The sequence below is a fragment of the Tasmannia lanceolata genome, unplaced genomic scaffold, assembly GCF_043159265.1.
Source record: "Tasmannia lanceolata isolate RefF3 unplaced genomic scaffold, GAP_Taslan_0.1 ptg000019l, whole genome shotgun sequence".
In the NCBI taxonomy this organism is placed as follows: Eukaryota; Viridiplantae; Streptophyta; class Magnoliopsida; order Canellales; family Winteraceae; genus Tasmannia; species Tasmannia lanceolata.
This window is the reverse complement of record NW_027518696.1, coordinates 295,089-320,260: the sequence shown is the minus strand read 5'-3', so window position 1 is coordinate 320,260 and position 25,172 is coordinate 295,089. Positions and strand designations below refer to the sequence as shown.

The following is a 25,172-nucleotide window of genomic DNA, read 5'->3' as shown; positions in this document are numbered from 1 at the left end:
TTTTCCTAAATATCCGTTTGACACTTTCATATCAAAATACACATAATGGGTGGCACATGCTTGAAAGCTACATAGTCTTCATCATCGAATGGATCAGTTTTATTTTTGTCAGTAACTAGTGTCAGAACTACGTATGGCACGTCTAGTGAGTTTCCAATTACAATAAGATTGCACCAAGGATCAGCTCTAAGCCCTCATCCTTTTACTCTAGTTATGGATGAACTTACGGAGGGTATCCAGGATGAGGTGCCTTGGTGTATGTTATTTGCAGATGACATAGTATTAATTGATGAAACCAAAGCAGGAGTTAATGCTAAGTTAGAGTTATGGAGAACTATTTTGGAATCCAAAGGTTTTAGACCGAGCAGGACTAAGACAGAGTATATGGAGTGCAACCTTAGTAATGTAAGGAGGCGGGGCGAGGATGTAGTAAATATGACTAGACAGGAGGTACCTAAGAGGGATATCTTTCGCTATTTTGGTTCAATCCTACATAAGGAGAGATTGAAGAGGATGTTAACCACAGAATAAGAGCAGGTTGGTTGAAGTGGAAGCATGCTTCAGTTGTCAGGCCAGCCATGTTGTACGGATCAAAATGTTGGGCCACCAAGAAGCAGCATGTGCATAAGGTGAGTGTAGCGGAGATGTGAATGCTTAGATGGATGTGCGGCCGCACAAGGTTAGATAGAATTAAAAATGAAGACATCCGTAAAAAGGTGGGGGTGGCACAAATTGAGGAGAAGATGAGAGAGCAACACTTAAGATGGTTTGGCATATACAACGTAGGCCTTTGGATGCTCCAGTGAGAAGAAGTGACTCGTGCCAAGTTTTTTTTTTTTTGAAAGGTAACAAAGATTTATTGATATGAATAAAATACAATCAGGGGACAAGATGTCCCAGAAATAAAACGATTACACTCTCAGTGAAGGAAATAACACGAGTTACAGGAACGTCAACACCCTCCTTGGCTAAAATATCAGCCATTTCATTGGCTGATCTCCGCCTGTGCACCAGCCGGGGATTGAGAAGAAGTGACTCGTGCCAAGTTGATGGAGTAAAAAGAGGTAGGGGTAGACTGAAAACAACTTTGGTAGAAACAGTGAGGAAAGACTTGAGGGCTAGGAACATAACAGAGAACATGACCTTGGATAGAATAGAATGGAAGAAAATGATCCATGTAGACGAACCCAACTAGTGTCAAGATTAGACTTGGTCAATTGGAACCGGGTAGATCCGTTCACTTTCTTCATGAAAATTTTCTAAAGGATTCATTAGCCGACAAAGGCATAGTTGAGTTGAGTTGAGTTGAGTTGAGTAGTATTTCTCCTCCTATTTGCAAGGAAAAGTGATGTGCTGATAGCCACCTCATTGGTTTAAGTTTAAGTACGTGGTAAACCTATGAAAGTAAAGACTTATATTGTAGGAGCATTATGCTACTTGTCTGACCATGTGAGGACAGCCCCCATTCTCTTTGGTGCTCCTCTAGCATGAATGTGAGGAACAAAAATGGAAAAGAAAAAAAAAAAAAACGTTGTCTTCGAGGATACATGATGAAAAATAAAAATTTAGAGTTGATTGATTCTCTCTTACATGTACAAAACTGATTATCATTTGTGTGCGCGCGCGCGTGTGTTTGGGGGGAGGGGGTGGAGATCAGACCATCAATGAGTGTAGTCCTAAGTTTTTTACCCACCACTAAAAAATAACACAAGATGCTACTCGTCTTCTCTATCTCAACCAAAGTCTACAAGATGCTATCATAAGGCGGGGAGAGGTTGGTAACTTATAATATCATTTTTTGGCTTGAGAAAAAGAATTGATGACATAAGAGCACGTGCATGCAACTCTAAAATTCCAAAATGTACTCGGGTGTTTGCATGCTTGAAAATTTTTATAGGTTATTTCAAGGTTCACGAGTCTCAATCAAGGTTTTAAATTTCGGTTTTAGAATGCGCTTCGGTCCTCTCCGAAACCGAAATTTCAGCCGAAATCGAAATTTCGGTCGAAATCCATTGAAACAAAATTACGCCTATTTTATCTCCTATAAAATTTCGACTGAAATTACCGAAATTTCGAGAAAATATTTAATATTTATCAAAGTTCAGATTTTTTGGATGAAATACCATAAACGAAATTTCGGCTGACATAATTGACGATTTCGAGTATTCTCAATTTCGATTTCGTTCTCGACCGAAACCCGAAATTTCGGATTTCTGTAGAAATTTAAAACCTTGGTCTCAATTACGTTCCTAAGCTCGAACAAATTGATCCTCCACAAAATTTCATCATTGATCTTGATTATAACGATCTTGACCTCGAACTTCACATGCCGGAGCCACATGTCGATGAAAGGGGCATTCCATCACTCTAACTATCGATAAAAATCATCCTCGTTCCTCGATTCCCTCCACACAATGAATCCGCAACCAACGTGACGTAGATCTAGCCTTTGCAACACCCTTTTGGAGAATTTGCTCCAACAGATCAATCATTTCATATGGTTCGATAGTAGGGGTGTAAACGAGCCGAGCCGAGCCGAGCTTGGCCAGGCTCGGCTCGGCTCGTTAAGCTCAAAAGCTCGGCTCGGGCTCGAACCAGGCTCGGGCTCGGCTCGGCTCGGTCAGGCTCGCGAGCCTTACCGAGCTCGGGTTATATTATGTTCACACCCCTCATCTTCCCTGGACAGCCCTATTAGTGTAATTTGACTACTTTTTTTACACTTGGGGCGTGGTCCTAGTAACAAATGGGGTTCCAAAAATGAAGTGACATATTTTGCCCCCCCCCCCCCTTTTCACTCCCTGGACAACCCTTTTAATGCATAAATTAATATATAATATATATATTTAAATATATTAAATTCTTAACGAGCCTTAACGAGCCGAGCCGAGCCGAGCCTGGCCTAAATTGGGTTCGGCTCGTTAAGCTTAACGAGCCTGGAGAGCCGGCTCGGCTCGGCTCGTTAAGGATTCGAGCCGAGCTCGAGCGAGCCTCCGAGCCCGAGCCAAAATTGACACCCTTAATCAATAGCTTTCTTTGGCATTATCGTGAATCCTCAAATGATTTCACAAACTCATCTGGCATTGATACCAATTTGATGCAAGAAAACTACTAAGAATCCATAAGGGTAGAAAACTTGCTTGAAATTGAACAATCACACGAACAATTCAAAGATCTACACAAACAATATTAGGGAGAGTTATGCGAATGTGGACCAGATCACACAAGAATTTATGGATGGATTGGATCGAGCCAAGAAGAAGCCTACCAAGGGCTTTAGGAGGAGCCTACGATTGGCCAATGTGTCTCATGATGGGTCCATGAGTTCTACAAAAGAAACTGGCTTTAATTTTCATGTTTCTATTTTTGTTGCTAGAAACTTTAGTTTCAACAAGTTATTACTGTTTCCTTTTCAGTTTTGTAGTGTTTCTAAAACATTGTAAGTGGTGCTATTATAAAAGCATGCACAGTGTAGAGTTGGCGTAGGGTAGTTAGGGTTTTTTTCTTTATTTTCATGAATGAAACCTTGAAGAGAGACATCTGTGCTCTTTCTTGATTTTCATTTGTACACCTGTATTGTTTTTAGTGGTTTGCAAGTAAAATTCTTAGATCCAACTTGTGTGATCATTTTTAGCTGCATTAGAGAGATAAAATGGCAACCGATTTAATCAAAACATGATCAAAGAAGGTTATACTGAAAAGGGAAAACTTGTAACCATTCATTGTCCTCCTAAAGGTAAACCAAAAATCTATATATACAAGCCCAAAACACACCAAAACCCTAGTATTACCTAACCATTGGATATGATCAATTTTCAACACTTAGATCAATTTAATAAAGCCTAATTTTATTGATCAACCTAAATAAAGCCTAATTTCTGTTTTTGAGAAGCCCAAAATAAAAATATAAAGTATATTTCATTTTGTCCTACAAGCATTATTCTTATTCTCATTATATAAGGCCCACCAAAGCCTAGTTATGTTTTTGCCTAAAAAGATAAATAACAAATAAATCAGAGAAATGCTAGCAGGAGGATGCCAAGGCCGGACGACCTCTACGGGCGCCCTTCACGTGGACCAGACTCCATGTAGGGCATCTAGGCAGAGTTTGTCCCACCCTTTGGTGTCTTCAAATCATTTTCCTATAGGTTATCATAAGATTCATAATTGTTTGCCAATTCTCACGACCAACAGAGCTTTGTAGCATCCACTATTAAAATTAGCATGATGTCTATGCTCCCCTCCAGCCAACTTTAGAGTCTCGTATGACCCTCTTCTCTAGGCCATCTTTGTTTTAATTATGGACATGTCCTTTAACTTTGCTCACATCACATGTGGTTGTTTATTTTCATGAGCCTAGTTATCATAAGATTCATAATTGTTAGCCAATTTTCACGACCAAAAGAGTTTTGTAGTGCCCACTATTGAAATTAGCATGATGTCTCCTCTTCCCCCCAGCAAACTTTAGGATCTTGTATGACCCTCTTCTCTAAATCATCTTTTTTGAAGTATGGACTTGTTCATCACACGTGGTAGGTTATTTTCATGAGCCTAACCACTTTTAACTTCCATGAGCCATAACTCCTCATTGTCAATGGCAAGTGGAATGTCCTGATCAATAACACTTGGCAAGTCATTTTTTTTGGTGTAACAGCTTGATTCTTATAGATTTTTTTTACTATTATTTTTTGGATTTCAACAAAAAACCATACTAAAAGTATCCAACAATCTCTACCAACGTAAAATCCTTATTGACAGATTTGAAATATTAAACACTTTAAATTATAAAAGAAACCTAGGAGATCTAGGTTCAGCAACAATACTAAATAGGTTTACACTTACATAGAACTGTAGCCCAAGAGCCAAACCCCTCAAACTAGCTGGAATAATATACATTATGAAACTTCATGCCATGAGAATACAGGATATGCAGATATGATACATAGATATGAAAACCAGTGAAAGGTTTGAAAGGTCCAGTTGTAAGATTTGAAAACCATATTCACATTTATGATTGCTATTGAATTATCATATGTAGATAACAAGATAACATCACCATTTCCAGCTTCAACAATTCCCGATGGCTCTGAAAGCTGCACCAACATAATAAATGCCTCAAAAATTGGTTTGTTGCGTATTCATTGACTCAACTCAAAGTAAAATATCTAGATGGCTATAGTAAGAAAATTAAACACTATCATTTAGTTAATCTTTTCGTAATGTTCCAACTTCATATGAATGAGCAATGAAGAAGTAAATGCCAAGACATATAAGTCAATCATGTGAGGTAGAAGTAGAACTATGGTTTAGTAGCAGAACAAGACTCCCATAGCCAGTTTAGCATTCCAATTGGAAACCAAGTTGCAGATATCTAACAAAAGTTTTCACCAAGAAAAGCATACTTACAAGCACAAGAAGTGTCAACACAACATCTTCAGCACAACGGTAACAATTAAATGGTAACTCATTATTAATCTTTGGTACTTTCTTAGAAACTTATTATTAAGCTAATGAGTCACACCATGAAGCTTTGGGAGAGGGTGATTGAACATAGACTAAGAAAAGAGACTAAGGTGTCAGAGAATCAGTTTGGCTTCATGCCCGAACGATCGCCTATGGAAGCTATCTTCTTAATCAGGTGGTTAATGGAGAGATTTAGAGAAAATAAAAAAGGTCCTTCATATGGTTTTCATTGATTTGGAGAAAGCGTATGATAGGGTTCCCATGAGTGTTATGTGGTGGGTCCTTGAAAGTAAAAAAGTGCCTACTAAATATGTTGATGTGATTAAGGATATGTGCGATGGAGCAGTAACTAGTGTTAGAACTACGGATGGATGAACTTACGGAGGAGGGTATCCAAGATGAGGTGCCCTGGTGTATGTTATTTGCAGATGACATAGAATTAATTGACGGAACCAAAGTAGGAGTTAATGCTAAGTTAGAGTTATGGAGAACTACTTTGGAATCCAAAGGTTTTTAGACTAAGTAGGACTAAGACAGAGTATATGGAGTGCAACTTTAGTAATGTAAGGAGGTGGGACGAGGATGTAGTAAATATGATTGGACAGGAGGTACCTATGAAGGATATCTTTCGCTATCTTGGTTCAATCCTACATAAGGAAAGAGAGATTGAAGAGGACGTTAACCACATAATAAAAGCAGGTTGGTTGAAGTGGAAGCATGCTTCAAGAGTTCTATGCGAAAGTAAAATACTTACCAAGTTGAAGGGAAAGTTTTATAAGACAGTTGTCAGGCCAACCATGCTGTACGGCTCAGAATGTTGGGCCACCAAGAAGCAGCATGTGCATAAGATGAGTGAAGCGGAGAAGCGAATGCTTAGATGGATGTGCAGCCGCACAAGGTTAGATAGAATTAAAAATGAAGACATGCATAAAAAGGTGGGGGTGACACCAATTGAGGAGAAGATGAGAGAGCACCGCTAAAGATGGCTTGGGCATATACAACGTAGGCCTTTGGATGCTCCAGTGAGAAGAAGTGACTCGTGCCAAGTTGATGGAGTAAAAAGAGGAAGGGGCAGACCAAAATCAACTTGGGTAGAAACAGTGAAGAAAGACTTGATGGCTAGGAACATAACAGAGAACATGACCTTGGATAGGAGAGTACGGAAGAAAATGATCCATGTAGACGAACCCAACTAGTGTGAGGATTAGACTTAGTCAATGTGAGCCGGGTAGATTCTTTCACCTTCTTCATGAAAATTTTCTAAAGGATTCATTAGCCGACCCCAACTAGTTTGGGACAAAGGCTTAGTTGAGTTCAGTTGTAGACTTTCTTAGAAATTTAATTATGTTGTAATTAATATTGAATGGTGCAACGGGATTTCAGTTAAGCCTTCTAGATCTAAAAATATAAGTATATATTCATATTAAATTACATATAAGTATATATTCAAATTAAATGCCATATTCTATAAACAATGGAATGCCTCTATTTTGAAAGATTTTTAGTGACTCACTGGCTGTTAATGGAATGGAGTCGATTTTTGGTGAGTCACTGGCTGTCGCTGAATCGATTTTTATTTTTGAGTCGATTGACTCGATTCTTCCAGGGAGAAAAAACATAATGGAATGGAGTTCAACGTCTGCTAATAATTATGAAGTCAATTTAATCTTATCAGCATCATATATTCATTTGTTGCAAGATAGTGGAGAAGTATCTTTGTTTCTACTTAAAAGCTTTGGTATCTCTTCAGTGTTTATGGACCCTATTTTGGATCACTTTTTCTGACAGTCCTTTGGGGCCGTTGGGAATGAAGGATTGCAAGATCACCACCTATGATGTTGTGGGGATAATGGAATGAAAAAAGTGGACGATCTTTGAGGAAAAACTCTACTCTCCTTAGCGACAAGCAAGGAATACAAAGTTTTATATCATTCAATGGGTCATTGGGAGGAAGGAGTTTGGGAGGAGTCAGTGGGGGACCCTTACCAGAATTGGAGCGAAGTAGTGAGAAGTTTTCCATATAGAAATGAAGTTGTGGCTAGATATTCCACATCTCCTAGCTTCTAAAGTTTAACTTTGATGGTAGCTCTAAAGGGAAGAGACTGTCAACATTGGTGGTATTTTTAGAAATGAGACGGAAGAGGAACTTCCTCCAGGCTGATTGCTATTGGAGATTCTGAGCATGCAGAAGTGAAAGCACTCTTAAAAGGTTATGGGTTGAAGAAGACTCTTTTGATGTAAGAATTATGGGTTGAAGAACACTCATCTGTTGTCACTCTGTGGGGTACTGAAGCAAAAGTTGGGACTTTGGAGATTTGGTAAATAAATCTTGATATTCATGATTTGAATAGAAAGGTAATCTAAACATATACTCATATCCCTAGGAGCACCAATTGGCGGATGATTTAGCCAAGAGGGAACTAAGTGGGAGGACCCTTCATATTGCAGGCTTCCTTCTGCTAAACCAATTGTTTGTTTGCTGTGTTTTTATATCTCCCTTTCTTTTTAATAATATATCTGGTTACTTCTCGAAAGGGAAAAAGAAAAAGAAAAACCGACAAACAAAGAAAAGATGAAACACAATGTAACATAGTCAGATTGAGTTTAGGTGTCCTACATTGTCCAACGCTAGATGGAATGTCAAATATTTTATTTGATGCAGATCGTTCAAATGTAGTTCTTGTCTCTATCATATTTTTACAAATTTTCTAATTATATTTTGTTACAGTTTGTATGGTGGGAACACACGTGGATGGTTTGATCAGTTGTAAGTTTTGCATGTTTAATCAAAGGTTGGAACGCAGGTAGATGGTCCAGATCAATAATCGGACATCATTGTGTCCAATACATGACAATGCAGAAAAGTTGTACCAGAGGATTCCTCTTTACAATGTATAATTCCATCAAGAAATCCACCCTTAGGGCTTTTATGATCAGGCTTGATTTCCAGGACTGAATTGATTATGACAATCCATTCTCCAGTTATACACTCTCCTCTTCATTTGCCTTAAGGCAAATATTACAAATATGTTAACCTCCAATACTGGGTACAATCATATAACAATTCAAGCATCTATATGCTGTTTGAACGTTTTTACCTTGAAACAGAGATGGTCATAATATTTATGGGTCTTGAGACATAAATTTTCGAACATCAATGAGAAATCATAGAATATAAAATGAATTCCAGACCTGAGCTGATAGCGCTGATCCATCCTTGAAACCGGCAGTCCCAGTCCCCGCTAATGTTACGACTCTCTTACTAACTGGGTCTAGTTTCTTGATCTGTCATTTTGGAGGCATAAGTTAATAAATGGAAAGAAGCATCAAATCATTAAATATAATAACCATGGCTTTAAAAGCACATCTCAAAAGAAAAATTAATGGGGCCTGCAACTAATGTTTATGGAGTGTTTGAATATGACCTTGATTAAAAACTGACAAAGAAGCATTCAGATAGCCCTAATTCTTGGAATATCCAATGAAGTATGAATAAAACTTACTAAGAATCCATCTCAGAAATTACTCACGGAAAGGAAGTAAAAAAGATTACAAATACATGCTTGCAGAGCTTTACTGTGATAAGTACAGCGAATCAGGAATCTCCAAGGACAGAGTGAACAAAAGCAATGGCAAAAAAATCCCGGATACATCACAACTGAAGATGAAGATCAATAATCGAAATGTTTCATTTCTGAAGGAATTGAGGTTTTGTACTTCCATCTTTCGCAAGTTACAGTGCCTATTCTATATTTGAAGCCTACATTAAATAGTGTTTGTGCTTGACTGCTCGCAATTCCTTTCCAACCCCGCGAGATTTTCAAACTTTAAATGGAAAGTTTGTGTCTGATACATATTAACTACAGGCACGTCTAAGACACAATGGCCACAATGTACACAATCCAAAATAGATGTCCTTTTCAGTTGCTAAGCAATTTCATTGTGACATTTCAATTATTTTTTTTAATAAAAAGGCTAATACCCCTAAAATCGTTGATGCTTTTTGGCAAAATACATAACTCGGTTTCTTTTTTACTTACTACAACACATTATGGATATCTATGTCAATGTAAAATAAAAAAGAAAACATGGAGGAGGCCTGTCATAGATAAAAGACTTTATCTATATGCTCAAATAGGAATACTACAAGAATTCCATTACAATCATAAGTACGATAGTGATGCAGCCTGAATCATAAAGCACACATTTGAGAAGAAAAGTGGTCCCATCCAAAAGCCACACGGCTCGAACTACATCAGATAGGGCCCATCCTAACCACATGAATAACATATAAAAACTACTACATCTTAATACTCTCGCTCATGCTAGAGCATCGATATAATACATGCCCAACTTTTTTTTGAATAGTAATAATACATGCCCAACTTGAAATATATAATATGAAAATTATCACGACCAAGTGCTTCGGTAAAGATTGGATGTCTGCTAATTGTCCTTGGACTTCACATATGGAGTAAAATATGTTTACTTGAGATCTTTTTTCTTTCTTTCTTTTTTTTTAAATGGTAAATGAGAAAAAAAATGATAGGTTTACTTGAGATCTTCTCCCGAATAAAGTGACAATCAACTTCAATATGTTTAGTCTTCTCATGAAATAATAAATTGCTCACTATATCAATTGTCCTCTAGTTGTCACAATACATCTTCATCAATTCCTCAACATTACCATCTTAGGCATACGAGAGAGATGTGATGGGATCTTCACTATCACCTAATCAGAGATTCAGAGGACTTAGTTCTTGTGCAGCTATGGCTGGGAGGAAGACTACCATATATGTTGATACGAGTACTCAGGAGTCAGGATGCATCTCCATAATAAGCCACATGTAAATCTTCCATGGATCTCAAGGATCAAGTCATTGATGATCTTCATAAGGGACATGTTCTGCTAGAGATATCTTTGAGCTCTAGGACCATTATGTTGTTCTCAGGTATTCATGCTTCCTTGTCGTCTCCTCCTCCTAGATAGCTTTGAAACACATTCTGGTAAGGTTGATGGTTTTCTTTCTGTACTTTCCCTCCCTAGTAAAGATCATATTAATGTAGATGATGATTCAGTTACTCTTGTGTCTAGAAGGGAAGCCTTAAGGTTTCTCCCTCATATTCCATCTTTCATCTTTTTCTTCAAATTTGTTAATCTTAGTCTAACGAAACCATTTAAAAAAAAAGTAGTCTAACCAAAGAACTTAACTATATTGTAACCTTTTCCTCTTTGTACAGTGTTTTTCAAGACCTGAACACGAGGAAGATTGGCAGCGGTCATGGAAGAGGAGGCTTGTACCTCGCGGATCATGTTGACCATCCTACTCCAATTGCTCGCCATTCAGACTCAGCCAATAATAAAGGCGAGATGATATTGTCACACTCATCTTAGTCACATTTATTTATCGAGTCTAGGTATTTTGTTTGCTAGTTTTATAAATTCCAAATATGTAATGGATCTCCAGTGCGAGACATCAGTTCTCAAAATATTGTTGAACCACGTTTACTCCCAGTAGCAATAAAAGTTTAATTCGAGTTCTCACAAAATGCATTTTGATGTAAGGGGAGCATCCCCAATTATTTCTATGTTTGGTTTTTGGCTACTTTGTTTCCTTCTTTGATGATTTTTTGAGACACTTGATATAACTTACGAAGCCTAGAGATGAATTTTCTTACATCTTCAAGATCTCCCATAAGAGGATCCAGAATCACGATTGAGGTGGTCAATACAAAGGGGAAAGAGAAAAAACAGAAATCGAAAAAATGCAAAGGAAGAATACAAAAAACCCTCAAGGGGAATTCCCTTGTGGCTCCATCTCTTGCTAGCGTATCCGCCTCACTATTGGCCGACCTTCTAACATGGTGAAAAGAGATAGGTGATCCCTCCAATTTCTTCTTGATCTCGTCAAACAACTGAAAAATCTCCATGGGATGGGATGATTCCCCTATGGCCATGTTACAACATTTAGGGCGTGTTTGAATCACAGGAATAGGGAATTAGAATCGGAACTCGATCCATTTACCGTGATTCTGGCGTTTGGTTCCAAAAAGTTCGCGAAATGGGATTTCCAGAGAGGAATTTTGCGTGGATCACGTTACCCGCCCATGAGGTGGTATTCTTGATTCTCCCTCCCTCCCTCCGCAACACCTCAACACCTCTATACAATAGACTGGAAAGAAGAAAAGAATCGCCCATGGCATCCATGACGGGAGCACTGGCTTCAGCATCATCATCCTTCCATTATTGGTTCATCATCCTTCAGAAAAAAGAATTGGCATTTAAGGCAGGAGCACCTAAAGAGAAGAATCGACCATGGCATCCAAGGCAGGAGCAACGCATGAAGTTAATCAAATTGCATTATACTACCACACAGATTTGTATTAGAAAAATTAACACCTTCAACCTCCAACTGAGCTAACAACACATGAAAGTTAAGCTCACACTAATTTGCACATATATGAAGAAAAGAGGAAATGTTATATCTTAGGAACTAATTATCCAACAATGTTTGTATGCTAACATTTATAGAAAATTGGTGCCAAATGAGAATATGGCGCAACTTATTATTGTTAGCAACTTGGCGTTTCTAACATTTACCAAGTTCAGGTTAATTGAACAGTACCTTGTGATTATAAGAATCTGCAATATAAATTTGACCATCCTTCCCACAGAATATGCCTAAAGGATGTTGGAGAAGAGCATCCAATCCTATTCCATCATGATCCCCAAACTGTGCAAAGCATGGAAGTCAACATCATTAGGAGGGATTTACGGCATGGAACTGATAAATGAAATTAACTAACAGTTATGCTTGAAGATGTTTCCATTAGTGTCTGCTTTCATGTGGTCCAAATTAAAGTTGTTATGTCTAAATGTTAAATAAGATGAAACGATCACTATAGATGATAATAATCAGGAGTACCCTAAACAAATTTTCCGGAATAATTGGATCACCCCCAGCAAGCAATCTCGATCCTCCTGTTTTCAGATCAAGAGCCCTGATCGAACTACTCTCACTATCAGCTACATATATCTCCTTCAAATCTGTGATATATAGTTTGAATTAACATTTTAGTGATAATTACAGAACGACATAAAAGTCAATAAATAACAATAATACATTACCAGGAAATAACGATATTCCAGAAGGTTGTGCAAACGATGTGCTTGTAGAGCTATCACAACAAAGAAAAATGAGATGTTTAGTAACAGTCATCCTCTGTGTCAAAAAATGCCTAGAAAAGATTGATGTGGAATTTAGATACTTGCAATAAGTTTTGTGAGGCAGAAGCTACTTGTAAATTCAATTTCCAAACAAAGACCATGAAATAGAGGAAATTTTGGTATAAATCCCGTATAATTACATACACATATGGAAACATGTGCAAATGGTGGAGACTTAAGATAAAACTTCAAGAAGTGCTTGAATATAAATACACGCATAAAAGCCATCATATAAGCCCAAAAAAAAAAACAACAACCATGATGGTTTAACAACATCAAACACCTAGTGATATGCTATAGCGTGTGTCTAACAATTCAGTACATACCACATTTCACATTTAATTCATATAAATATTTATACATGATACATACACTGCACTTCACCTGTAATCCATATAAATATAATTATGTAACACATACAACGATAGTATACGACTAATAGACTTACTATTTTAGTTTTGTTCTGAGATTCGGTTTTGGTCTGTGTTTTGAAAGGGATGGAAACAAAAACATTTTGATCGTTTCGTGTCAGTTTTGTTGGAAATTTAAAACTACGGAAACAACCAATAAATACGACTTATTGATAGCACAATGCAAATGAAAAAGTAGTTGTTCTATTAGGAGGAAATGAATGACTTTAAGAAAACCCACCCCTAATCTTGAGGTTAAATGGCATGTGTAAGAAACTGATGTCTGAGTTCAAGGATAGAGAAATAGGAGCGGATTTTCACCATTATGATTTTTATGGGAATCAATGTCAATGTAGCTAAGCAAAAGCTACTGTAAAGAATAACATGACTTCTAAAACTTGAGTCTTTGTTTCTTGTTGGATGTATAACAAATATATACTAATAAATAGCTACTATAATAGGGGCACAGTAACAGACTGCCCAATACAGTAGAGATAAAACCAATCGCTAAAGAAGAGCTTAATCCATTAGAAAAATATAAAATCTATAAATGTTAGGATAAAACAGTGACATTGTGTAAAAATTTTGAAATTTTCGGCGAATGGCACCAAAAATCAAGGTGATTGGAATCATTGGACTGTGGCGTCGTACAGTCCAAAAGACAATTTTACCCTTAAGTGCAAATAAAGCACGGAAAACATTTTCTCATTTTTTCCCTGTTTTTTCATCTCTGCAACTCCAAAGATGAGGAAGAGGAAGAGGAAGAAGAAGATGAAGAGGAAGAGAGGATGAAGAAGAAGTAAAAAGAGGAATCAATGCCGAAAAAATGGAAGGCGTCAGAAAAGAAAAAGAAGAGGACGAAGGAAAAAAGAATAATCGATGCCAAAAAAAAATGGAATGCATCGGAAGAAATGGAAAAAAGGAAGAAGGGAAAAAAGAAGAATCAATTCGAGGTCATCTCGGTCTGACTCGAGGTCATTCTGGTCTGACTCGAGGTCATCTCTCACTTTGGAAGAACTCGGGGTCGTTCCCAGAGCGACCCCAAATAGTAATCCTGATGAACGATGACCCCAAACAATAATCCTGTTGAGCGACGACCCAAAGGCCCAAACAATAATCCTGATTTTCATTGTTCTCTTTTTCTTCTTCTCTGGCTTGGATATAGCCACCACTTCCTCTCCAAAAAAATTTGTGTAGCAGGACCCTCTTCTTTGATTCCCATCTTCTTACCTCCTCTAATGGACTCAAATCATCGTTTTGCCCTAATTTCTACCCACCAAGTATCTGTTGATGGTGATGAAAATTGCTGCCATAATTTGAGAGAGAGAGAGAGAGAGAGAGAGAGAGACAGATGATGATGATGATGATGATGATGGAGGAACAAAAGAGCGATAGGAGAGACCACTCATTTAATTATGATTTCAAAACATTACAGAATATATATCAATGACATGTGCACTTACAATAATGCATTTAGTCACTAAAAATGTTCTCTCTAACAAAAACATGACTTGAAAACTCGATAAAGTTCTCAAAAACTTGGATGGGTTGACTTCATAGGACCTCTAGCTGAATTGTAGCCACTTTCTGAAAACCTGATAGACATTCTATTGGGATACGTTACCTAGATGCAGATATAGGCATTTAATAGAACAACGCCTGGGTACAAGTAACCTCTAAATTTAACCTGATAGACACTCTATTGGGTTATGTCACCTGGATGCAGATATAGGCATCTATACAGCAACACTAGGGTACAAGTAACCACTAAATTTATCCTTCCCATAATATATTTTTTTTCTTTGGAAGGAACTGATGGAAGTATCCTGATACGATTACAATTATTGGAACCTTGATACTCCAGTATTTTGACGACCCAGGTATCATAGTTATTTTAATAAACTCAAGTAGAACTAGAACGCTGAGATTTCATGTTCCAGCCTACTATTTCTTTTTCCAGTGTTTTGACGACCCAGATATCATAGTTATTTTAATAAACTCGAGTAGAACTAGAACTCTGAGATTTCATGTTCCAGCCTACTATTTCTTTTTCTTGTTCTTTTTTTTAATGGGTTCAGCCTACTTCTTTGTTATCTTAAAAATTGAAATCGGACTCAAAAAGTAAAGTCTAGCACCAATCTGCTTTTACTGTTTTTCTCCTTCAATTACCTAAATCTAGCCAAACAAAAAGAAAGGAACTAACTATATAAGAAACCTAGACCCTAAATTCAATACGTTCTACATTAAGTGTTGCCCCTAACAAGTGTGAATTCGGTTCTAAGTTTTTGAATGTTGGTTTAAACTCGATGGACCAATGCAATACTACCCTCTATAGCAATCTTGGCACTACAATGGTTTCAATGCGTAGATAAAAATAATAACAATTACAATGATGATAAGAACAGATGATCAACAATGTCAATAGCAGAAATAATAATAACAAGAACATAACTTGTTTGCATACTACAATGCCAGTCCTCATTGCATAAATTTACAAAGAATAAAAATGAAACCAACAGAGGAAAAGTAAAATGGTTGGTCATACTGCGTGATTAGAACATCATTCACAACAAAATACCTACATGGCTGACATTCATTACCTTGAACCATTCAAGTTTCGTTCAAAACCGTCACCACTAAAAGCTCTAGTAATTCCGTCTAGTGTACTGTGCTCCCAAATTTGATGCTGCCCAGCCATTGCAATATAGACAATCTCATTGGTGGGATCAAAGCAGACATCCCATGGAGAATTGAGGACCTAAGCGAGAAATACTAACTTACGAATAAGCGAACTTGGGTGAAGATGAGACATAAATAATGACATTTATTTCTGAGAAATGAATAATATCAATTGTGAAAGATTCTGAAATGAAAATTTAGTAAAGTGTAAATTACATGAAATGCACTGAATTAGAGGAACTAAGGGCATGTTTGGATGTAGGCATTCTCTTTTCTCAGAAAAAAACTCTTCTTAAAAATTGAGTTTTCCAAGGATGGGAGAACTCATTAAACACGGATTTCTGTGATTCTTGGAATAAACTTTATGCAAAAAACCAGGAAAGAGGAAAACCTAGGGAGACCTATAATTTTATTTTCCTTGGAAACTAAAGTTCTCATTTTTCGGGGGTTTAGTTTCCTTGGCAACCGTTGTTGCAATTGGTTTCTGTCCGAGCAGTTGTGGAAGGCTCGCAGTTGCTGCTGCTATTGAAGGTTTCAGCTAAGCTCCTCCTAGGTATGGTCTCCATGCCCGCTAACAAACCTTCGATGTCTCTCAATTTCGATACTTCTGTCTTCAAGGAAAAAGTCACTCTTGCAAGGCAAGATGAGTATATTGTTAGAGGAGGGACAGATCTATTCTGTTTGCTTCCGAATGCGTTTAAGGGAATTGAGCAGATCAAGGTCCTCAGGTGGGGTCTCAAGGCCCTGCGGTGGCAAAGTCCGAGAGACTGGTGGTGTTAGACGGAGACCTATTCCGTTTGCTTCGATTTACTTTCTCATCTTTGTGTGTGTGTGTGTGTGTGTGTGTGTGTGTGTGTGTGTGTGTGTGTGTGTGTGTTTGCTTCGATTTGCGGGCTTCGTCTTCTTGGTTAGAGCAAATGGCGTGAATTTGACACTTCATGCATCCCCTGACGAATTTATGACAATCTTGACCCATGGTTGGCCAGTAAGATCCTTGTCGAATGATCTTTTTAGCGAGCATCTGGCTGTTGACATGGCCTCCGCAAAGCCGCGCCCTTTATCGATCAAGTTCTTTCGCGCTAGGTCCTTCAAAAATCTGGGTTTCAGAAGTCTAGGTTGCTGGGTTCGTCTTCTCGGTGTTTGCACAGCAAATCCATAACTTCCATTAAAACCCATCAAATGTCTAAATTCTATTTCGCATCTGCAGCTCAGTCTTTCAAGATAGTGTATGCGCCTATAAAAGTAAATGGGAGATAATTTGACAGACTAGTAGAGTTAGACGGGTTCAGATCTATCACCCTACAGACCTTTGGGGTTGCTCGATGTTAAAGTATAAAAGGTAAATAATGCCTTTCTCCAACAGCTTAAGCTTTTGGAGAAGTTGGTAAGTTAACATGGTATCAGAGGCAAAGGTCTCGAGTTCAAACCTCCCGGATAGCAAAAATCCACATGCGATGGTCAGCCCAAAGTGGGACCACATGTGCCACATGTTTGCCCAGTGGGCCACACGTGCGGGGGAGTGTTAAAGTATAAAAGATAAATAACGCCTTTCTCCAACAGCTTAAGCTTTTGGAGAAGTTGGTAAGTTAACACTCGATATAGAAACCATTTCTTTAGGTTGTTGCTTGGCTCGGGAACATCGAGTAACCCATTTCTCAATTCTTACCTCCTGATATTTGCTTTATCAATCTGATTGCGGGAGGAGGTAAGAATCGAGAAAGTAAAGTTATTAGTTCATTTCATTGTTTTTCAGTCTTGATTGCAGCAGACTGAAAGAATTGAAAAAGTAAAGACCTCTTTATCAAACTGATTGCAGGAGGAGGTAAGAAACCGATTTCATTTCCCTTCCTTTTCAGCATTGTGGCAGGAGAAAGTAAAGGGATCATGTTCATTTCATTTCTTTTCTTTTAGTCCTTTTCTGTTGACTTTTGGGAAATCAAATGATGTCTATCACTTTAGAGAGGAGCATCAACAGGGTTGAAGGTTCGGGATGATGTCGATCAACATGACCGCTTAGGAGAGGAGCAGCAACAGGATGGCTTCGGAGACGATGATTGGGCCCAAACAATAGAATTTAAGATTCCAACAATTTGATAGTTGTGAACACACAGTAAAAAGAAAAAATCCAGAAAAAAAACCAAATATTTCTTTTCCCTAGATCCAAACAAGCGCTAAAAGATACAGACATAAATTAATGCTAACTTTTCAAAAAACTATGGCAGTTACATGCAATGAAAAGAAAATGCAAGAGGTCGTGTTCATTCTATCTTGCCTGAGAGGTTCCTTTTCCACCCCCTTTGTAGTCGGAACCTTTAGTCCCATTTCCAGCAAGAGTCTGCACTGTCTCATTCACAAAATCAATCTCCCTGGAAACATAATACAAAATTGAATATTAAATATCTGGAAGGAAACCGGTAAATGCTTAAAACTCAGTGGATTGAATTAGTCTTATTCCTAGGTCGATTTACTCCAGAAAATTCAATTTCTTCCAATTTGTTCTTACAAATGTTACAAAGCAGGAAAGAATCATGACATGCTAGGGAAAACCTTCCCTATTCAAATCCCAGAAGCAGTTTTAAGTTTTCAATCCACCTACTATGAGATCAAGTTGAGAAAAGTTCATCCGAAAATTGCCAAATTTTCAAACTGACTAGTAATACGGAAATATATATCTCATAAACCTTTTTCCCTATATATATATATATATATATATATATATATATATATATATATATATATATATAGAGGAAAAGGATTGTACGCTCGACCGTACCTAAAGTTAGGTACGGTAGAGTGCCAAATCACATGGGTCCCACATTTTTGGTGAGCATCTAAACTATTCATTTGCAAGGCCCCATCATAGATAGGGTGCATACCAAAAATCAGCTCCATAGGATGATCCTAACCCATCCATTTGTGGAGGCCAAAATGGACAGACAGTGTTTGTCCACAAATCTGCCCATTTTGGCCTCCAGTTTTGGAGGGGTTAGGATGATTCAATGGTGCTGATTTTTGGTATGCACCCTATCTATGATGGGGCCTTGCAAATGAATGGTTTAGATGTCCACCAAAAATGGGGGACCCATGTGATTTGGCACTCTACCGTACCTAACTTTAGGTACGGTCGAGCGTACAATCTTATTCCTCATATATATATATATATACACACACACAAGGGAGCCCTTGCATAAAGAGCCACAAAAGGGCTCTTCATTGGATCCGCGTCATTTTCAGTTACATTTTAAAATTAGTTGAAAAAGTAAAATCAGTTACATTTGATGAGGTGGATCCAATCAAAAGCCCTTTTTTTGGCTCTTTATGCAAGGGCTCCCTTGTATCTATCATTCCTCATATATATATGAGAAAACGTTTTCTACACACTAGTGCAGATAAGTTATCTACACACTACCTTAAAATATAGCGGGGACCAAATTGTTTGGGTGATCCAAAGCATTCATTTGATGGGCCCTCACATAGAAAGGGTGTGCCAAAAAAATCAGCTCCATAGGATCATTCTAACCATTCGAACCGTGGAGGCAAAAAATGGGCTGATTTGTGAAGGTTTATACACGTCCATTTTACCTCCACAGAGCGTAGGGTTGGGATGATCCTATGGAGCTGATTTTTTGGGCACACCCTATCTAAGTGAGGGGCCATCAAATGAATGCTTTGGATCACCCAAACAATGTGGCCCCCGCTGTATTTTAAGGTAGTGTGTAGATAACTTACCTACACACTACCTTAAAATACAGTAGAGGGTATATTGTTTGAGTGATCCAAACCATTCATTTCATTGGCCCTCACATAGATAGGGTGTCCACAAAAAATCAGCTCCATAGGATCATCCCAACCCTACGATCTGTGGAGGTAAAATGGACGTGTATAAACCTTCACAAATCTGTCCATTTTTTGCCTCCACGGTTTGAAGGGTTAGGATGATCCTATGAAGCTGATTTTTTGAGGACACCCTATCTATGTGAGGGCCCATCAAATGAATGCTTTGGATCACCCAAACAATGTGGGCCCCCACTGTATTTTAAGCTAGTGTGTGTGTGTATATATATATATATATATATATATATATATATATATATATATATATGAGAAAACGGTTCCTACACACTTGTGCACATAAGTTATCTACACACTAGCTTAAAATACAATGGGGGCCACATTATTTGGGTGATCCAAACCATTCATTTTTAAGGCCCTCACATAGATAGGGTGTCCACAAAAAATCAGATCCATAGGATCATCCTAACCATTCGAACTGTGGAGGCAAAAAATGGACTAATTTGTGAAGGTTTAAAGACATCCATTTTACCTCCACAAATTGTAGGGTTGGGATGATCCTATGGATCTGATTTTTTGTAGACACCCTATCTATGTGAGGGCCTTTAAAATGGATGGCTTGGATCACCCAAACAATGTGGGCCCCCACTGTATTTTAAGCTAGTGTGTAGAGAACTCTCTACACATATGTGTAGGAACCGTTTTCTCTCTCTCTCTCTCTCTCTCTCTCTCTCTATATATATATATATATATATATATATATATATATATATATATATATATATAAGCAGTTTTCTCTAGGCATTAATGTTGAAGTAAATGTTGCCAAATTTTCAAACTGACATAAGCAATACGAAAATATGCGTAAACAGTTTTCTCTAGGCATCAATGTTGAGGTAATTCTTTCTTTCCTGTTTAACGGTTCCATATAGAAGTTGCTCAAGTTTTAACGCTAAACACATGGTAGGATGAGAGTTGATACTAAGGTCAACATTAGAATGTTGGCATGCTTCAGCTTCAAATGAACGGGATTCATGGCAGAATACAATAAAAACGTAACTTATTATAGAAAATAACATGAGAAAACAACTCAATCGTGGGCATTAAAATGAACTACAAAATAATGCTGATATGATCTATTCATGAAAAAATATAACCACTTCAGATTTGCTTCAAGAAAATGTTTGAAATAAGAAGGAAAGTTTGAAAAAGTGGGAAAATGAAATCCCCTAATTGTCATGGAAATTAACGAGAAAGCTTTAAATTCTTCTCCCCCCCCCCCCCCCCCCCCCCCACACACACACACCAAACCCATATTCAAGAATCCAAATGGGACCAAAAGTGGTCCTGCAACATGGAATAGCCAAGAATTTTAACTGTTCAAAATTAATGTAAACCATCATGGGGTCTGCTCAATATGATTCAATATCTTGGTAACGAACTCAAGTGCTAAGTGTAACAAATTAAATGTTGAAAATATCAAAACTATTGCGACCAAAACAATTGTTAGGAATACTCCAAAATAGTATAAACGAGTATGTATGTATATGGTTTCCGTAATGTTTTTGTCTAGTAAATCAATAGTTACGGATTTTATTGTGAAGCTTTTGAGTGACTGGTCAAACTGTATTATCATTATAACATGATGTAGTTAATCAATAGTTATAGATTTTATTGCCAAGCTTTTGAGTGACTGATCAAATTTTATGGTCATTATATCTTACTTTAGCATTGTTTTAAGAACAGTTGGTGTGTTTGCATGATCAATTCTCTAGCAAGTTTTCTACAATTTCGTCGATTCAGTGATTTACTTGCATTAACAAGTCCTAATTTATTTCAAACATATAGGCATATAATGCTGATTTGAGTTTAAGAAGCATTAAAGTATTAGAACCTAGGGATTCCATAGTTTTTTTGTCTAGTAATCAATAGTCACAGATTTTATAGTGAAGATTTTGAGTGACTGATCAAATTTTATGGCCATTTTATCATTCTCAAGCTTTGACTTTGAAGATCAATTGGTGTGTTCGTGTGATCAATTCTCTAGCAAGTTTTTACATTTTTGTGATTCCTAGAAGTTTGCTTGCATTAAAGTCCTAGTTATTTCAAACACATACATATATGTTGCTAATTTGAGTTTAAGAAGCATTTCACTGTACTAGAACCTAGGGATCCAATTAAAATCATCTCAGCAATAGTAAAGAACAAAAACACTCAGAAGATCTTATTAGATAATGGCTACAACAAATCAATTCAAAAAAGAATTAATTTATCTATAATCCTTACTAATGAGATTGATTGCACAAAATTTAGCCAACTATAAACATTCAAAACCATTAAAGTATGAGTTGTGTAGCATACCTCAAAGCATGATTTTCAGTATCAGCCACATACAGCAGGTTTTTCTTTGGGTTGTATGCCAGGCCCTACAAATAACATACAAAGCTAAGGTTGTGCATGTATTGCATTACAAAACCAAGAAAACATAGACCTCGGTAAACTACAATGAAACTCCCATTAATCGATATATAGGTCGATATGTATCTGTATCAGTGGGGTCAAGTATAATGACACATCCAATATGGGGTCAATATAACTGATATATGGTCGATACATGGTCTGTACAGTGCCATGTTCACGTGACGTGAATTCCCTAAAGTTCATTTTTTTTAATTTCTTTTGCAATTTTCATAAGGTTTTTACTTTATTTAACATTGTATTACCTAAATCAACATACATGTACCAGATTCGACCACAAAAAAAAGAAAGAAAAAACACGATTTGAAGTGCAAATCGAAGAATCAAAATTGGATTTAAAAATTTGGGATTTTTAATTCAAGATGCAATCCCTCTTTCTTCTTTTTGTTTTGATGGACTGGTTGTAATTATGTAATACATAAAAATGCACGAATCATTGGATATGCATGTGTGCGACAAGATTTGAGTGTTATTTATGTGATAATATTTCATCTTTTAATGATAGATTAGGCTACCGATATTGGCACAACCATGTTTTGATAATGTGCCGAACTCACCTTGTCGGTTCTTTTTAAATTGGCTTCTGAGAGCCTTTTGGGAATTGTAACAACTTTTCACAGCTGGCTAAATATACATATTACTGAGAAATTATATGATGGGTGGCCATGCAAACACGTGATTTTTGAAAAGCAAGGTACGGCCCACTCCATACTATGATCCAAACTGTCCATTTGTTGGGCCACAACGTAAATAGGTTGTGCCCCAAAAATCATTTCCATAGGATGATCCTAGCCATCCGATCTATGTAGGTACTGCCCCAAAAATCATTTACGAAATCTTCTATAGATGGAAGAGTTAGGATCATGCTATGGAAATGATTTTGGGGGCACAACCTATTTACGTTGTGGCCCAACAAATGGACGGTTTGGATCATCGTATGGAGTGGGCCGTACCGTACTTTTCACAAATCACGTGTTTGCACGGTCACCCCTCATATAATTTCTCCATATTCCGAGCATTATAACAATTTTTGGGGAGTTCGGCAATTAAAAAAGAAACAACAAGGTCCATTATCAAAACATGGCTGTGCCAATATTAGTAGCCCAGATTTATATATGCAATGTATTGCTTGATTGTATTACATATCTATTAGACTAGATCTATAAAGTTAGGCATACTTTTGGGTTTTTTCCCTTCAATTTAATGAAGGTTTTTATTTAACATGTGCTATTTTTCAATTGTTATAGAGCTAGATATACATATTATGAGCATGATTCATGTACGTAACAATTATGTTCCAATTTTTATGAAATCTTTATGTTTTTTTTTTGTATTTTTTCCCTACTAAAATTTTAATAATTAACTTTCTTTTCTGTTTGATATTTTAAAAATTTTGACCTACATCTATGTGTATGCTTATTCTTCATTTACTAATTTTTTCTGACTGTTTTCAAACAGTGGGACCTATTAGTACTTATGCAGTTATGTTAGTGTTTTACCTTTTTTATTATTTTTTTAGTTATGTTTGTGATTTACCTTGGTTAATAGTTATTTTATTTCTTTAGTTAAATAGGTGGTTGATATGCTCGCTAACACAATACAAATCTAATAAATCAACTTTAAGTTATCAAATCATAGTTTTTTTTTTTTTTTTTGAATGGCATCAAGTCATAGTTTTTTTTTGAAAAAATGACAAAAATCATTAAAATCCAAAGTACACCAAAAAAAAGTGTGGTCAAAATATTGCATGTCCCTCGGTTTTCAGGACCATGAGAAATTATATCACCTGAGTCACGGGTGTATTGCCGATATGACTGATACTTATAGTTTTGGCCTCCAGCCAACATGCAATCCAAAGTACACCAAAAAAGTATGGTCAAAATATTGCATATCCCTCGGTTTTCAGGACCATGAGAAATTATATCACCCGAGTCACAGGTGTATTGCCGATATGACTGATACTTATAGTTTTGGCCTCCAGCCAAATGCTGACCGATAGCGGTAGTTTGAACCTAGGTAACTACCAAATTGATACAAATTCTCCAATTACAGACCTCGCTGATGAGATAAAAAAATGTAAACTGCAAATATACCATAGACCATAATAATGTGCACTTATTATTCACAGCTAAATTCCTTTTCTTATGCAATTTGTTTTAAGATGATATGAATCCAGAAAGAAACTAAATAAAATCCACTGCATATTGGCACTCAAATTGATATAATAGATTTGATTATTTGACTAATATCCTTACTTGAGGCCGATTGAAGGAGGCATTGTCAAAGGTACCATCACGTAGACCCTCCTCTCCAGTACTCCCAATTTGGAGAATGAAATTTCCTTCTAGATCTGTTACCACCTAGCTTCCAAGGAGGGAAAGATATCAATCACTATAATTTCAGTAAAAAAAAGTCCCAGTTCTTAGCGTCTAAAACAGAATTACAAGGTAATTTACATGCTCCAGGATTTATTCTGAGGAAAGCATGTTCTTCCCATGACTGGAAAGTTATATTACTCCTTTTAGTTAAATTGAAAAAAATAACAAGGGAGAGGGCGCACAATACGGTTATGGTTACTGTCTGAAATAAAGAGTCTATTGTTTAGAACATCAATTGAAAGCTTTCCAGGAAATTTCAATGGTGATGTCAGTAAACGCTGATCAATATCCTTCTCTAAAGCCAAGGGGATAGGAGTATTGCCCAGGAGCTTCTTTTCATCATAAAACTGAAGAGCTGCCTCTACCAAATCATCTAGATCCTGAAAAAACAACAAACTCAAAATAACCAGAAAAACAACTGTATCAAAAAAAACTGAGCAACTTGAATGTGAGAATGCCAGCTGTAAAATAAAATGAAATAACATTGAAACTTAGCACAAAAGGCTTGCTATGGTACTAGATGAGTAAAAATAGTGGAATTTGAAACAATTTCAACAAACCATATTCTAGTAAAGAATAAGTTTCCACTGGTTATTTCGCCAAAAAAAAAAAATTTCCAATATGATCAAGTAAGAATAATGTAGAAATCAAGACTCTTGACAGAACCAATGATACTAGGGCAGTTCTACATAGGCAGATGGGTTGACCCCGAGTCATATGGTAGGACATGGGAAGCAATAAATATAC

The 25,172-nt window shown here is 37.0% G+C and overlaps 1 protein-coding gene across 3 annotated transcripts in view; it reads right to left on the bottom strand.

The window, feature by feature from the left end:
- The window catches only part of LOC143852688 (haloacid dehalogenase-like hydrolase family protein), a 71,785-nt gene that overhangs the window by 5,219 nt on the left and 41,394 nt on the right, over positions 1–25,172 (bottom strand). The window contains exons 16-25 of one of the 3 annotated variants that reach the window (XM_077362226.1): positions 24,608–24,805; positions 24,303–24,407; positions 21,931–21,995; positions 18,050–18,143; positions 15,699–15,784; positions 12,590–12,639; positions 12,387–12,508; positions 12,087–12,194; positions 8,653–8,745; positions 5,054–5,090 (exon numbers count right to left, since the gene is read on the bottom strand). In XM_077362226.1, the coding sequence (XP_077218341.1) occupies positions 5,054–5,090; positions 8,653–8,745; positions 12,087–12,194; positions 12,387–12,508; positions 12,590–12,639; positions 15,699–15,784; positions 18,050–18,143; positions 21,931–21,995; positions 24,303–24,407; positions 24,608–24,805 (958 nt within the window). Of the gene's footprint in view, positions 1–5,053; positions 5,091–8,652; positions 8,746–12,086; positions 12,195–12,386; positions 12,509–12,589; positions 12,640–15,698; positions 15,857–18,049; positions 18,144–21,930; positions 21,996–24,302; positions 24,408–24,607; positions 24,806–25,172 lie in introns of all 3 variants that reach the window. The other 2 variants (XM_077362225.1, XM_077362227.1) reach the window with 2 other exon arrangements.